Genomic DNA, 15,179 nt, shown 5'->3' with positions numbered 1-15,179 from the left:
GTCTGATCTGTGTTTCATTTTGTCATCTCTGTGTTCTCTCCATTGGGCTGCGTGTGATTGTGTGCGTTGTTGGGATATCTGAAGATCGTAAACGAAGTGCCAGTGCACCCACCTTAGGTATTGTACCCCTGCATGCCAGCCTTCACCAGCACTGTGCTCCAAACCAATCTAATCCCTGCTCTTGGCATCTGTGATCTCTAGAAAGCGATCTGACAGCAATCAGAAAATGTAGTTCTCTATTCCAGAGTGTTCTTTCCACCTTCTGCTGAAAAGGACTCTGTAGAGGCTTTGCTTCCAAGCCTAAACGCTGTTTTAACCAACGCTAGTAACACTCACTGTGTGAATAGCTTTGAGAGGACCTAGACGTGTGCAGCATTCCTTCGAGTGCAAGGCAGGAATGTCCTGGCATTGTACATTGCAGCTCTTTCAGCCTTGAAGTGCATATTACCACACACTAACTCCCAGGTCTTTGCAGTCCATTCTCCGTGCTTACGTTTCTCCCAGCCTCCAAAAAGAAATTTTTTAAACCATATAAGGAAGTTTATAGAAGTCTTGGAATATTATAGTTTTAGGCTTACTTCTCTTAGGGGAACATTCTTCTGACGTTCTATTACTTTGAAGATGGAGATAATATTTAGTGATGACAGAAGCAACTTTACTTGTTATCTGAGGCGTTACCCCACAAAGTGATTTTAGAAAAGAGGCAGCTTAGTTTTCCTCTTTGTAAGGCAGGGTACAAATGAGGGGAAAATCTCTCAAAATAAAAAAGAGAAATATGGTAGCTTTAAGATGAGAATAAGCTAGGCAGCATTTTCAGGGGCACCTGTACCCATCATGGTTGAAGGATTTGAATTGGGAAAGTTCCTTTAGGTTTTTCCAAAAGGTGCTGTTATCTTGTCTAGATATCTACCTATCTATTCACGTGGACCAGCAAACAGGACTTCTCTCTCTATAGAGAGAAATATCTAGAATGAACACTGGATGCATAAAATAAACTGATCTATTCAGACAACTATTTTCAAATTTTTTTTTTTTTTTCATCTTTCTTAGGACTGTTTTGTTAATGCTAAGAGGTAAATGCTGCTTATTATAACCTATAATCACAGCTCTGCTTTGTAGAAAAATCAACTTTCTGCAACTTGTAGATCTTGCTGAAACACTGTTCCTGTGATTTTAGTACAACTTTTACTTTCCTTTATAAAGTATAACATCTCAGAATGAAGACAGCAGTAGCCCTTGTGTTTGCATGGGATTGTCCACTAAGGGACAGCTAAAAGAACTGAAATAGTTAATGCTTGGAGATCTGAGAGTGGCACCTGTCGATGTGATTCTTTTAAGGTAAAATCAACAGGCGCTTATTTTATGTCAAAAGAAAAATTATGCATATCCAGTTCACTCTTCTCTCAGTGCCTAGAATTTAATAGATTGGAATACATTTCATAAATAAAGAATTGCTGGAACTGGGTAACTGATTTGATATAAATGCCGAAGGAGAAGGAGTAAAAGGAAAATGACAGCGTTTGAGCTACAGTAACAGGAACAGTATTAGTTAATATTAACCAAATAACAAATAAGAACATTTAAGAGAGGAGGCCAGGCGAGGTGGCTCACGCCCTTAATCCCAGCACTTTAGGAGGCCGAAGTGGGTGGATCACCAGGTCAGGAGTTCAAGACCAGCCTGGCCAAGATGGTGAAACCCTGTCTCTACTAAAAATAGAAAAATTTAGCCAGGCGTGGTGGTGGGTGCCTGTAATCCCAGTTAGCTGGGACACTGAGGCAGAGAATTCCTTGAACCCAGTAGGCGGAGGTTGCAGTAAGCTGAGATCGCACCACTGCACTCCAGCCTGGGCAACAGAGCGAGACTCTGTCTCAAAAAAAAAAAAAGAAAAAAAAATTTAAGAGAGGAAAAGACTCTCAGGGAAATTGGATGAGTTTGTGAAGTCCCAGATATTCTGACACACTGAATTCGGAATATCACAGGCATTTAGATACAGGACCTGGAGAGAGAGATTGGGCCCAGAGATTTTGATCCGCTAGAGGGCACTTAGAACAGAATCTTAAAGTGGCATAGGGGAAGAAAAAAAAGCAGGAGTGCTACAGCAAAGACACTGTCAGATGACAGAGGTAGGAGTGGTCATGTCAAGAAACCAAAGGAGATGATTTTAAAGGATGTAGGAGGTAATCAACAGTACCACGTGCTATGGAAAGACTGGGAATAATTCTATCATGAATTCAAATCACTCAAGGAAAGAATATGGCAATCCTATCACCCTCTTTTAATCTCCAAAGGGCTTGTAATTTTATTAACTTTAAACACAGTAAACTATGGAGCAGAACATATATGTGTGTTCCATTTCTAATATTTACAAAGTGCTCTTTGTAAATTACTGATTTATAGACCAACAGAAGAATTCTTAATAGTTCTAGAACCAAGAAGATTAACATCTTATCATGTTCATTCCATATTTTAAAATTCGTTGTCTGTATTCTGCTCTTGGAGTAGCTGAAACAGAAAAAGAGACAGCAGAGCACCTAGATCTGGCTGGTGCTTCTTCTCGGCCAAAAGATTCACAGAAGAACAGTCCCTTCCAGATACCACCTCCATCTCCAGATTCCAAAAAGAAATCCAGAGGTATCATGAAACTCTTTGGAAAGTAAGTAAAGCAGTGAACAAGTAGAGTGGGCCCTGTCTTACATGTTGCTTAAAGTGGCTGGAAATGGGTATGGACTTGTAAGGCCTTTGTATTCCTCTTATGGAAGGAAGTTTGGATTATGATGTGTGATTTATAAACTCATTGGGTCTTAAAGTTTAAATTTAAATGTCTGTGTTAATGACACAAAGAGGATTAGTTCCAGTAGTTGCACTAGTTAAAAATTCTCTGATTAACAAGCCTAAGGCCTCCTCAGGTCTAATACTGGCCATGTGTGTTATGTCTTCTTCAGACTTAGGAGAAGTCAATCAACTACATTCAACCCAGATGACATGTCTGAGCCTGAATTCAAAAGAGGAGGGACAAGGGCAACCGCGGGGCCCCGACTGGGTTGGTCTCGAGACTTGGGACAGTCTAACAAGTAAGAAGAGCCAACTGATAGACTTTTGCATCTCTAGCAAGCATCATAGCCTCATGAGTCCTGCAGTGTTAGTACTGTCATTGGGTTAAACAAAGTCATTGCTTAATGCTGTGCCTAGTGAAAGGGGCCCTCATCTTTAGAGCAGTGCAATTTGTCAATGGTTGATGAACATACAGAAGGTGAGGGCTGTGTGAACTAGGGGAGAGGCCAGAGCTAAACTGTCAGCAGCATCTGTGTTAGAATGGCTCTCAGACTTAAATTTTACATAGACAGTAATTATAAGTACTCTAAAGCATAGCTTTGGAAAGATGGGATATTTACATGAGAGTATGTTCTAGATCAGACCACTTGGATTTGCTTTCTGGCCTTACCACTTTCTACCAGCTGGGTGACCTTGAGCAACAGCTTCCATGCCCTGTGTCTCAGTTTTCTCATCATCATAATTAGTGCCTACTCCAAAAGCTGATCATGAAAATTAAATAAGTTAATATGTGTTAAATATTTGGCAGATAGTAACTACTCAAGAAACATTATATAACAGAATCTACGAAAGTACTTAAAGACAAAAATTCTATCAGAATCCTTATATTTATCAGGACTATGCAATATTTTATCCATTAAGATTCTAAGAACTGCTCCGACACTCTTACCGAAGTTGAGAGCTGGCTTAGAACTACTACATTGACTCACTGTGCATAAAAGGGTGGGGTTGGCAAACATAAAGTACAAGGCATTGATACCAAATATTTTAACAGTATAATAGACTAGAAACCCTTTAAATACAGCCCCTCCCATACAGGTAGAACACTGGACATAGGTTACAGCAAGGAGGAAACCCTCTTTGGCCTTCTTCAAATACCAGTTTCATTTGCCATATGTTGTCTTTGAACACAGTAGAGCTCCTTGTGCTATTTTAAAAAAGCACATTCATCTTCCCCTCCGCACCCTGCCCGCAGCCCGGAACAAGAACACTATTTGTGTATCTAAGTAAAAGAAAACAGGAATTTTGCTTTGATTGTTTCCTACACTTAGTGACAACATATTGCCCTCTTCTCATTGGTTACCATATGGAAATAAACCATAATTCTGCTAAAGTTAGTTCAAATTAGACTTAAGTTTCTTTCACTCCAACTGAGTTTCCTGTTTGGGAATCCAATCTTCAAACAACATTGGTTGAAACTGATACGGTGACTTATGTTTTTCCAATTTAGTCTTTTTCTGTAGAACTTGTTCTTGCTCTGTCACATTAAATCTTCTGTGGTTTCATTTGAAATGAGACAGTGGTCTTAGAAGATAACTTTCAACTCCAATACCAGTTGTTCCTCCAATGTATACTAAAAATTAAGCTTTTCGTGGTCAAATGTGTATCACCAGGGAATGTCCATGTCTATTGAATGTATAGTTGTTTAAAACTCATGATAAGCCACAGGATTGGCTTTGGATTACTTTTCATGCAATTACTCATTTTCCTGTAGTGACTTGGATATGCCATTTGCCAAGTGGACCAAGGAGCAGGTTTGCAATTGGCTGATGGAACAGGGCTTGGGCTCCTACCTGAATTCTGGCAAGCACTGGATTGCATCTGGCCAAACGCTTTTGCAGGCTTCTCAACAAGATCTAGAGAAGGTGACTGCTTCTCTATTTTGTTCACACAATGGATGCTGAGAAGAAGACAATATGAATGTAGGGTTGTTTTATAGTCCAGAAAGGGCCGTGAGTGAAGCCAGTAAATACTCTCTAAATAAAAATTGGAGTTTTCAATTGCTTCATGCTTATTTTTTTCTGATGGTCTTGGGAGGACCTGGTCTTGATGATTCCTTATGGAACACTTAAGCCATTGGGCATTTTAATGAAAAATAATTACATAAGCATAATTAAGTTCATATTTCTCAAAATCATTATATGGCTTTATCATTGGCCTATTTTCTCAGTGTAATATATGCAATGCACTTTGCAAAAGGAAAAAAAAAGCACCCTACAATTTATGTCTAATTATTTAACATTTCTTCCCAATTATTTAATATTTTGCACAAAATAAGAGTCAAATTCTTTTTATGCATGCTACAGTTCCTAGCTTACAAAGAAAAGGAGTCACTAGGGAATGCCTAACACGCCCCTAAGCTAATTGTGGTGGTCTTGGCTTTTCAGGGACCTTTGTTCAACAGCACTTTACTAGCGCAAGTTAGGATTGTAATTTAGTATTGAATTGGGTCTCTAGTGCTGGCTTCATTTTGGAGAAATTTGCATCCTTTGCCAGTGGCACCCAGCCTATATAGAGCACTTTGGGAGGCCGAGATGGGCGGATCACGAGGTCAGGAGATCAAGACCATCCTGGCTAACACGGTGAAACCCCATGTCTACTAAAAAATACAAAAAAAAAAAAAGAATTATAAAGTCAATGTTTATTGTTTCAGGAACTTGGAATCAAGCATTCACTTCATCGAAAGAAACTCCAGCTGGCACTCCAAGCCCTGGGATCTGAAGAGGAAACCAATCACGGGAAGCTGGATTTCAACTGGGTCACTAGTAAGAAGTTTTTATTCTAACAAAATGAAATAATTATATACATAGCTGCTTTTTCTTTTTAATCACAAGAACAGGTGTTTTGTGGCACGGTAGCAACACTGGCCTCTCTCTTTTAGGATGGTTGGATGATATTGGCCTCCCTCAATATAAGACCCAGTTTGACGAAGGACGTGTTGATGGTCGAATGCTACATTACATGACTGTTGTAAGTGACTCACTCCTGGGTTTGGGGAAGGAAAAATTTTTTTCTTGAAAAACGCAGAAATTGAGTAAGCCAAACACAGCGTAGTGATTACACCAGAGTTTGAAGCTGTTGCTTGAACTTGAGGAGAGTGGCGGGCATATTTCCTGTGAAGTTGAAGTTGTAGCATTTGGTGATTGTGACTGAACAGCCTTGGGATAATTTGAAACCCCAATTTAAACTAAGTGAAGCCTAATTTAAACTAAGCTCTCCAGAAAGTTGATTTTATATGTAATACATTCAACAATGTAAACACTGAAGTATATACTTTGAATGGGTACATTTTATGGTATGCGAATTATATATCATAAAGATATATATATATTTTTAAATTTCTTTTGAGATGGAGTCTTGCATTGTCACCCAGGCTGGAGTGCAATGGCACGATCTCGGCTCACTGCAAGCTCCAACTCCCAGGTTCAAGCCATCCTCCTGCCTCAGCCTCTTGAGTAGCTGGGACTACAGGCCCATGCCACCATACCCAGCTAATTTTTTTGTATTTTTAGTAGAGACGGAGTTTCGCCATGTTGGCCAGCTGGTCTCAAACTTCTGACCTCAAGCGACCTGCCTGCCTCGGCCTCCCAAAGTGCTGGGATTATAGGCATGAGCCACCACACCCAGCCCAAAGATATTTTTTAAATAGAATGTAGAGTTTTTAAGCCCAAGCTGTTTCTAAGTTACGGGTTTCTATGTGCAGTGACCATTTGGAAGAGGCCACCCTTTTGACCTGACATCTTCCAGGACTTGTCTTCTCCCTACCCTTCCACTCTGGACAACTGTTACCTGAAACCCTATCACCCGTCTCACTTCAGCCCGGTTCTGCTACAGCAGGAGTTAACTGGGGTTAAAGGAGGCGGGAGGAAGGCTAGACTTCCACTCTGGTTCCTTCATTATTGTACACTTCTAGCCTTCCAGCCAGTGTGTAGGACTATTCCCTGCTTTACAGCAGTGGGAAAGATGGATTCCAGGAGAACCTTGTTTTAGGTTCCATACCACTATTAATATTCTACTTGAAATTCTCTTATTTTATTTATGTATTTTTAATTTTTTTATTTTTGAGACAGAGTCTCGCTCTGTCGCCCAGGCTGGAGTGCAGTGGCGTGATCTCGGCTCACTGCAAGCTCCCCTTCCTTCCTGGGTTCATGCCATTCTCTTGCCTCAGCCTCCCGAGTAGCCGGGACTACAGCCGCCCGCCACCAATGTCCGGCTAATTTTTTGTATTTTTAATATAGACGGGTTTCACCGTGTTAGCCAGGATGGCCTCCATCTCCTGACCTCGTTATCCACCCGCCTCAGCCTCCCAAAGTCCTGGGATTACAGGGGTGAGCCACCACGCCCGGCCATGTTCTACTTAAAATTCTTTTATTCATTTATTTATTTTGGAGACGGAGTCTCACTCTGTCGCCCGGGCTGAAGTGCAGTGGCGCAACCTCCGCCTCCCGGGTTCAAGTGATTCTCCTGCCTCAGCCTCCCGAGTAGCTGGGATTACTGTTGTGCACCACTGCGCCCAGCTAATTTTTGTATTTTTGGTGGAGATGGAGTTTCGCCATGTTGTCCAGGCTGGTCTGGAACTTATGACCTCAGGAGATCCACCTGCCTCAGCCTCCCAAAGTGCTGGTATTACAGGTGTAAGCCACCATGCCCGGCCTAAGATTATTTTATTTAAACAGCTTTTTGTGAAGTAGGCTTTAGACCCAACTACCCTAAGTATAATCTTTTTCAAATAAGTGGAAAGTTTTAAACAGCCAACTTAAGTAGGCATTTCTCAATATCAAAAAAATTTGGAGTTCAGTTCATGGATTTTTCTTCTCTATCATTGAACCCAAGCCCCTTACCTTGATGGGCACATCATGTAAACCTGTGTGAAATAATACTAATATGTGTAGTATGCTGCACATTTACTATGTGTCAAACATCCTTTTAAGCATTTTGCTCATATTAATACTGGATTCTCAACAACCCTTTTAGTTAATATTACTAATTTTATTATAGTGTGTATAATATATATTAAAAAGTTTTTTAAACTTTTTATTTTAAAAAAAATTTTAGATTAAAATTTTAGATTTACGGAAGAGTTGCCAAAGATAGAATTCTGTATACCTTTCACTCAGCTTCCTCTAATGTTAACATCTTACACAATCATGATTACATTCCTCAAAACTAAGAAATTAACATAGATGTTAATACAGTCAACTAAACTGAAGACTTTATTCACGTTTCACTAGTTTGTCCAGTAAGATCCTTCTTCTATTCCAGGATCTAATCTGGGACACCACATTAAAACACACATTTTGTGACTTAGGACTTCTGGGGTCAGATTTTCCAGGGTCATTTACTCTTTTATAGCCATTTCATATATGCTGCTTGTGATTTTAAGCTTGAATTTGTTCACATATATACTATATAATTATATAATACTATATATACATAGTATTATACACACATATGTAATACTATAGATACACAGTGTGTGTGTATATACATACACGTATGTGTATATGTATGTGTGTATATATGTGTATGTGTATCTACATATACACACACACACACACATACTCTGTGTATCTCTAGTATTATAATACTATTATTACCCTACTTGTTTACATATATAAAGGAAGGAATCCAGATATTGGGTAACTTGGTAACCAACTTTCCACAGTTAGCAATAGAAAGTCGGAGAGAGTTTGAACTCAGGCTGTTTCAAGATCCCTGCTTTTAACAGCTCATGATTATGACTAGAACACATTCAGTAAATATTTGCCTCCCTATCTAGGTGTGAGTATGTTCCCTCTGGGAATGTGAACAAATTCAAGCTTAAAATCATAAGAAACATCTGTGAAATGGCTACAAAAGAGTAAATGACCCTGGAAAATTTGACCCTAGAAGTCCTAAGTCACAAAATATGTGTTTTAATGTGGATTAGATCCTGGAACGGAAAAAGGACCTTACTGGACAAACTGGTGAAATGTGAATAAAGTCTGCACTTTAGTTGATGTTATTATCATCCACATTAATTTCTTAGTGTTGACGAATGTAATCATGATTATGTAAGATGTTAACATTAGAGGAAGCTGAGTGAAAGGTATATAGAATTCTGTTCTATCTTTGGCAACTCCTCCACAAATGTAAAATTCTTTTAAAATTAAAAGTTTTTAAAAATCCAAAATTAAGAAGAAAATCACCCATAAAGTCTGTTTTGATATAAAACTGTCTCTTTAAAATCCTTCAAAGTGTAAAGAATTTCAAAAACAATTAACATTTTAATCACATTGTAAACATTGTGCATTCAGATATTTTTGAAGCTGATAGACTAGTTAGATGAAAATAGCCCACACAGTTTGGAATGGGTGTCTCAATCTTAGATTAAAATAAGTACTTTTTCTAACATATCTTAAGATGCTACTTTTAAGGAATTACTCCAGAAAAACTTCAGGAAATAATTTTTGCCAGTTAGTAGCCGCAAGGATATAAACTGATTAATATTTTTATTAAATATTTCTGTAGTAGATTACATTTTTTTCTTTCTTTCATGAGAAATGTTTTATCAGAAAGGTGTGTCTAAAATAGATGTTTTACTTGTTTATTTTCTGGGTGTGTTCAGAAGTAGACTGGTGCTTATCTTGACACTGCCCCTAATATCACCTTCTTCTGAAATAATTTGTTTTGGTGTGTTTGGTATATTTGAAAATATTCCCAAGAGCCACAGACTGGTAAAGATTCTTCCTTGAAGGGGGGGGAGTTGATTGGTTTTATATATATATATATATAGATATATATATATCTAACTTATAACTTCATTTTTATCCTCTCCTTAACTCTGACCAAAACCTTTGCAGTGATTGATATAGTTTTGCCAAAATTGTTCACAGTGTCTGCTAGATAAACCATAATAAACTAGAGCTATTCAATAGCAGACAAGTCTTTACTAAAAAATAATCTAGAACTAGAGAATTATTAAGGTCAGGGAATAGTATAACAAGAGCACTGTTCTGATTTTCCCCAAAACTATGACGTGCTTTAGTTCAGAAAACCAAGCCTTGGCTAGGAACGGTGGCTCAGGCCTGTAATCCCAGCTCTTTGGGAGGCTGAGGCCGGGGGACTCCTTGAGCTTATGAGTTTGAGATAGCCTGGTCAATATGGTGAGACCCTGTCTCTCCAAGAAAAAGAAAAGGAAAAGATGAAAAAAGAAAGCCAAGCCTTGATCATGTCCACCAATGAGCATCATTTGCTCTTCGCTGTCTGCTGAAAGGAAATAGAGAGGGCAGTTTAGTCAATGCCTAAGTGCTTTATCCACAGATAAAGTTCTCAAAACTAAAGCGGAAACAAATAAATCCCCTGTTTGTAGTATGTGCAGATCAAGTCAAAGCAGATCACCTTTTGTAGTGACCCCGCAAGTGCTTGTCAAACTGTGGTTTTCAGAGCCCTGGGGTTCTACAGTCCTATCTCAGAGCATCAGGAAGAGAGAGAAACAGGTGGAAGGCAGCTTCATTGGCAAAAAATACTAATTTGGGGTTTGGGGGAAGATTTTGTTCCAAATGGGAAAGTGAGTTCTGACAAGCCCTTGGGGCATATTGGTTTGAGAGGCTCTTCTCCTTTTACTCCAGTTTTCTGAGATTCCCAAGAAAGTCCCCCTGCTACAGGCCAGCACAGTGAACTCCTTTTGTTCTTTTCGCAGGATGATTTACTGTCTTTGAAGGTTGTAAGTGTGCTACACCACCTCAGTATCAAAAGGGCCATCCAGGTCCTGAGGATCAATAACTTTGAACCAAACTGTCTACGGAGGCGGCCATCTGATGAGGTACCGTTTTAAGATTGAGGTTTATAAGCATGCACTTCTCAGGCATGGGACTGTCCATATGTCAAAACTAAGAGCCATTTTTCTTGGAGCTTGCAGGAAAAGCCTTAAAATTCAGCTTCATTTACTTCTTAGGCTTTTTCTGTATTCCTTCCTTTTCTCTCCATGATAGTTCCACTTGTATAACTAAAGCTAAGGGTTCATTTTCAGTTATGCTTCTTCCTTTTCTTGGGTGTATTTTTTTCCTGATTCCCTAATCCACAGAGATAAATATCACTATAAAGACTTCCTTTTCTGGCCAAATGTAGTGGCTAATGCCTATAATCCCAGCACTTTGGGAGGCCAAGTCAGATGGATCACTTGAGCCCAGCAGATCAAGACCAGCCTGGGCAACATAGGTAGACCCTGTCTCTACAAAAATAATAGTAATAAAAAATTAGCCAGGCCTGGTGGGTGCACACTGGTGGTCCCAGCTACTCAGGAGGCTGAGGTCTGAGGATCTGCCCAAGCCTGGGAGATGGAGGCTGCAGTGAGCCCTGATTACACCACTACAACTCCAGCCTGGGTAAGAGAGTTAGACCCTGTCTTAAAAAAAAAAAAAACTTTCTTTCCTAAACCAACGCTTTATTAGTATATAAGAACACTTGAAACACAAACTATGACAGAAATTCTTTAAAAGAGAATTTTTCCCTTTCTTTATGCATTTAGTGGGATGTTGAGTAACTGTACTCCATGGAGCAGACTTTTTAGACAGCAAATGCAATTTAATACTTAGGATCTCGGTTGTGTGTTCCCATAGAATACCATCGCCCCATCAGAAGTTCAGAAGTGGACTAACCACCGAGTGATGGAGTGGCTGCGCTCCGTGGACTTGGCAGAATATGCCCCCAATCTCAGAGGCAGCGGTGTCCATGGTGGGCTCATGGTAAAGCTCTGATTTAATTTAAAATGGACTTACTTTGTTTCCTTTAGTCTAGCGAGTAGGATATTATCAATTTTTGCTTATCATAATCCTAAAGTCATCTGACGCAACCCTCCTGCCCTATTTCTAGTAAATCTTTACTTTCAGAGTATTTGTATTGATATCTTATAACTCTAGATTGAATTTAAAGCCGGTTCTCTTTTATTGTCCTCTTTCATGTCAAATAACATGTAGCTTCTTTCTCTCATATGATCATGTTTGAAAACCCCTGCAAGGATGCAGATTGTACTTCTGCACATTGATATTGCATAAGGAGTTGGCTGCCACGGACAGCACCCCAGAGAGGTAGAGGACTGATATTGGGATGCCTGAATCCTGGATTTCAGGACCAGCTCTATCACTCACTAGCTTGGGCAAAATGGAGAAAAGATATGTAAATTAAAGATCAAAGTCCATATGGTATCTACCTCACCAGGCTGTTGAGAGGATCATTGGAGATAACCTAAGAGAAACAGCTTTGCAAATTATAAAGCACAATACAAACATGTATGATTTGTGGTGACTTTTGACAAGCTTATTTTTTTTTAACAGGTTCTAGAGCCTCGTTTTAATGTAGAAACAATGGCTCAGTTATTGAACATCCCACCCAATAAGACTTTGCTGCGAAGACATTTGGCCACTCATTTCAACCTTCTGATTGGGGCTGAGGCACAGCACCAGAAGCGAGATGCCATGGAGCTGCCGGATTATGTACTTCTAACAGCTACTGCCAAAGTGAAGGTTGGTTCAGGCTCATACAGTTTAGTAATTGCTTGGCACAAAGGCAACATTTTGTCTGTTACCTAGTTTTTCTGTTTTCTGGGGTTTGCTAAGTTTTGTGGATGGGTTCCTTACGAGCAGATGCAGGAATCCTCAGTGCTTAGTTGTCTTGGGAGAAAGATGTTGGCCAAGAGACAGTTCACAGATAGCAGAGAGCTTTATTGAAGGGAAATAGGGAGCAAAGAGCTTATTGTAAGAAAAAATATATATACAGGGGCTGATCCTGCAGGGAAAACAAAAGGGTCTCAGTAGCAATGTTTATGTAAGGGGACAGTACACTCCAAAAACCGAGGCACAGCAGGCTGCTGAAAGAGAAAGAGGCCAGGAGTTCTGCGTTGGGTTTTTATGATGTCCAGTTGTTTCTTGAAGCTCTCGCCTCTGTGTTAAGTCCCTGCCTTTTTTATGTCATTTTCTTGCTCCTGCCTTAAGTCCTTGCCTTTTCCCTGCCTAGTTCCCATCCTAGGCTTGTGGGACCCTCCCTTACTATAGTTGGTGCGCATGCGTGGGCTGGGTGTTGGCTGCAGTTCTACCTAAAGGCTGCATTGCTCATTCCCGCCGCCCCCAGGAAGGTTGTGTAACAGTCAAATCTATATGTACTGTGTCTGCATTTCTCTTAGGAATTCTCCTTTGCCCTCTTGCCCTCTTTATCAGCATGCAGCTAGCTAAATTCTGGCAGGTGAACTGCAGAGTGAGTGATTACTGGGCATCTTAAGGGACGTTCCTTTCTCCATAGGTATTTCTCCTCCTCTCTGCTCATATGGAGCATGCATGTTTTGGGTGGTTTCTGGGGTGTGAGATTTTCCGGACCGCTCTTTTCTCAGGGGCTTCCCCTCATGTCTAGCTATCTGCCTACTCTAACAAGTTGAAGAAACAGTTGACCCTTGAAGAACATGAGTTTGAATTGCACAGGTCCACTCCTACTCAGATTTTTTTTTTCAAGCAAATGTGGAGGGATGCAAAACCCACATATAGGGAGGCCTGACTTTTTAGGTACACGGGTACACTGGACTTGAGTATGTACGGATTTTGGTATACATGGGGGTCTTGGAACTAATGCTCTGTGTATACTGAGGGACAACTGAGTATATATCTTTTAAAAGTATAATAATTAAGAGAATGCACCCAGATAGCTCAGTCAGTAGAGCATCAGACTTTTAATCCGAGGGTCCAAGGTTCATGTCCCTTTTTGAGTGCGCCCTCTTAGGTGGGCATGGTGGCTCATGCCTGTAATCACAGTGCATTGGGAAGCCAAGGCAGGAGGATCATGTGAGTCCAGTAGTTCAAGGCTGCAATGAGCTATGATTGAGCTATGAGCATGCCACTGCAATCCAGCCTGGGCAACAGAGCAAGATTCTGTCTCTAAAAAAATGATAATGAACAGCATAATATTGGCTTCCATAATCCATGTATTGGCAGTGCAGAGAGCCCATAACTTGGGTCCAAATATTGATTGCAGTTCTTCTGTTTTTATAAATCAAGTACAGAAGAGAGATTTCTCTTGTACAGATTTAGCTTCTCAGGCTTATGATTGACCAGCCTTGTAAATAGGAAAAGATACTTTAAAAATGATTGAGGATGGGCCAGAAGAGAATGGATATTTCCTAATTTACCAGGATTTATGGATCATACCAAATTCAGATTACTTTTTCTTCTTTAAAATTGATCCTAGATTAACTCTTCTAAATATGTTATCTCAACCAATTTGTTGGGTTATGAAGTCCTCCAGAAATTTGCACCAAAGTTCTTTTTAATTTTTTTTTTTTACCCCCTCTATCTGCCTGAGTATCCAATGACCAAGATGGAGTTTCTCTTCTAAGTATCACTGAAGTTTCCTCTCCAGAAAATTCTTTTAGCAGTCACCAGTCCTGTTATGGAAGCAAAATAGGCATACAAGATAATTATAGCCTCACCCAAAGAAAAAATATAGTGAGGTCTATTCTATTTTGCTAATCTTAGATTGAAAAACCTTGCAAAATTGGATTCAGCCATGATAAATCTCATTGCATTAAGTCCTGTTTAATCAAAACTATGAAGCCAGGTGCAGTGGCTTGTGCCTGTAGTTCCAGCTACTCTGGAGGCTGAGGCAGGAGGATCCCTTGAGCCCAGGAATTTGAGGCCAGCCTGGGCAACATAGCAAGATTCGGTCTCTAAAAATAATAGTAGTGATGTAATCAAATTATTCTTGCCATATTTTGTTTATCACAGTGACTATTCAGCTAGTTGGCATGAATAAGAAGAATAAGATTAATTTTCTGAGATTCATAACAAGGGTCATTTATCATTGCATCATTTATATGTCTGGGATGCCCTTTCATTTTTATCCAAATTTAAACATCCAGTTAATTTTCTCTGTACCATGGGGTAAATAATTAAATTACACATGTAGGAGGGAGGGGGCAATGCAAAAATAATTACATGTTATCAGTCCTTGATTGTACAAATTTTATCAAATCCTTTGGATGTTTTTGTTTGCTTTTCTTTTAAAGCCAAAGAAGCTTGCCTTTAGCAATTTTGGGAATTTGAGAAAGAAGAAACAGGAAGATGGTGAAGAATATGTTTGTCCAATGGAATTGGGACAGGCATCAGGAAGTGCATCTAAGAAAGGATTTAAACCTGGTTTGGATATGCACCTGTATGAGGAAGATGATTTGGACCGATTAGAGCAGGTAAATCCATTATGTACCTTTTTTCAAGTGCTTCCATCATTCAGACACTAAATGGGAGCTTTGTGTACTGTGTCTGATCGAGGACATCTTCTTCCAATAACTAAAAATACAGATAATAATAAAATAGTAGTGAACACT

The 15,179-nt window shown here is 39.6% G+C and overlaps 1 protein-coding gene across 15 annotated transcripts in view; it reads left to right on the top strand.

The window, feature by feature from the left end:
• Positions 1 to 15,179, top strand: part of PPFIBP1 (PPFIA binding protein 1) — a 151,363-nt gene that overhangs the window by 132,449 nt on the left and 3,735 nt on the right. For 11 of the 15 annotated variants that reach the window (XM_033222569.1, XM_033222570.1, XM_033222584.1 and 8 more), the window contains 10 exons: positions 85 to 117; positions 2,504 to 2,654; positions 2,944 to 3,072; positions 4,548 to 4,698; positions 5,487 to 5,598; positions 5,715 to 5,803; positions 10,515 to 10,637; positions 11,434 to 11,559; positions 12,148 to 12,336; positions 14,862 to 15,041. In XM_033222569.1, the coding sequence (XP_033078460.1) occupies positions 85 to 117; positions 2,504 to 2,654; positions 2,944 to 3,072; positions 4,548 to 4,698; positions 5,487 to 5,598; positions 5,715 to 5,803; positions 10,515 to 10,637; positions 11,434 to 11,559; positions 12,148 to 12,336; positions 14,862 to 15,041 (1,283 nt within the window). The remainder of the gene's footprint in view (positions 1 to 84; positions 118 to 2,503; positions 2,655 to 2,943; positions 3,073 to 4,547; positions 4,699 to 5,486; positions 5,599 to 5,714; positions 5,804 to 10,514; positions 10,638 to 11,433; positions 11,560 to 12,147; positions 12,337 to 14,861; positions 15,042 to 15,179) is intronic. The other 4 variants (XM_033222576.1, XM_033222582.1, XM_033222575.1 and 1 more) reach the window with 1 other exon arrangement.

This window comes from Trachypithecus francoisi, unplaced genomic scaffold (genome assembly GCF_009764315.1).
Source record: "Trachypithecus francoisi isolate TF-2019V2 unplaced genomic scaffold, Tfra_2.0 Lachesis_group11, whole genome shotgun sequence".
NCBI lineage: Eukaryota > Metazoa > Chordata > Mammalia > Primates > Cercopithecidae > Trachypithecus > Trachypithecus francoisi.
The sequence above is the reverse complement of the archived record's forward strand: the minus strand, read 5'-3'. Positions and strand labels throughout refer to the sequence as shown.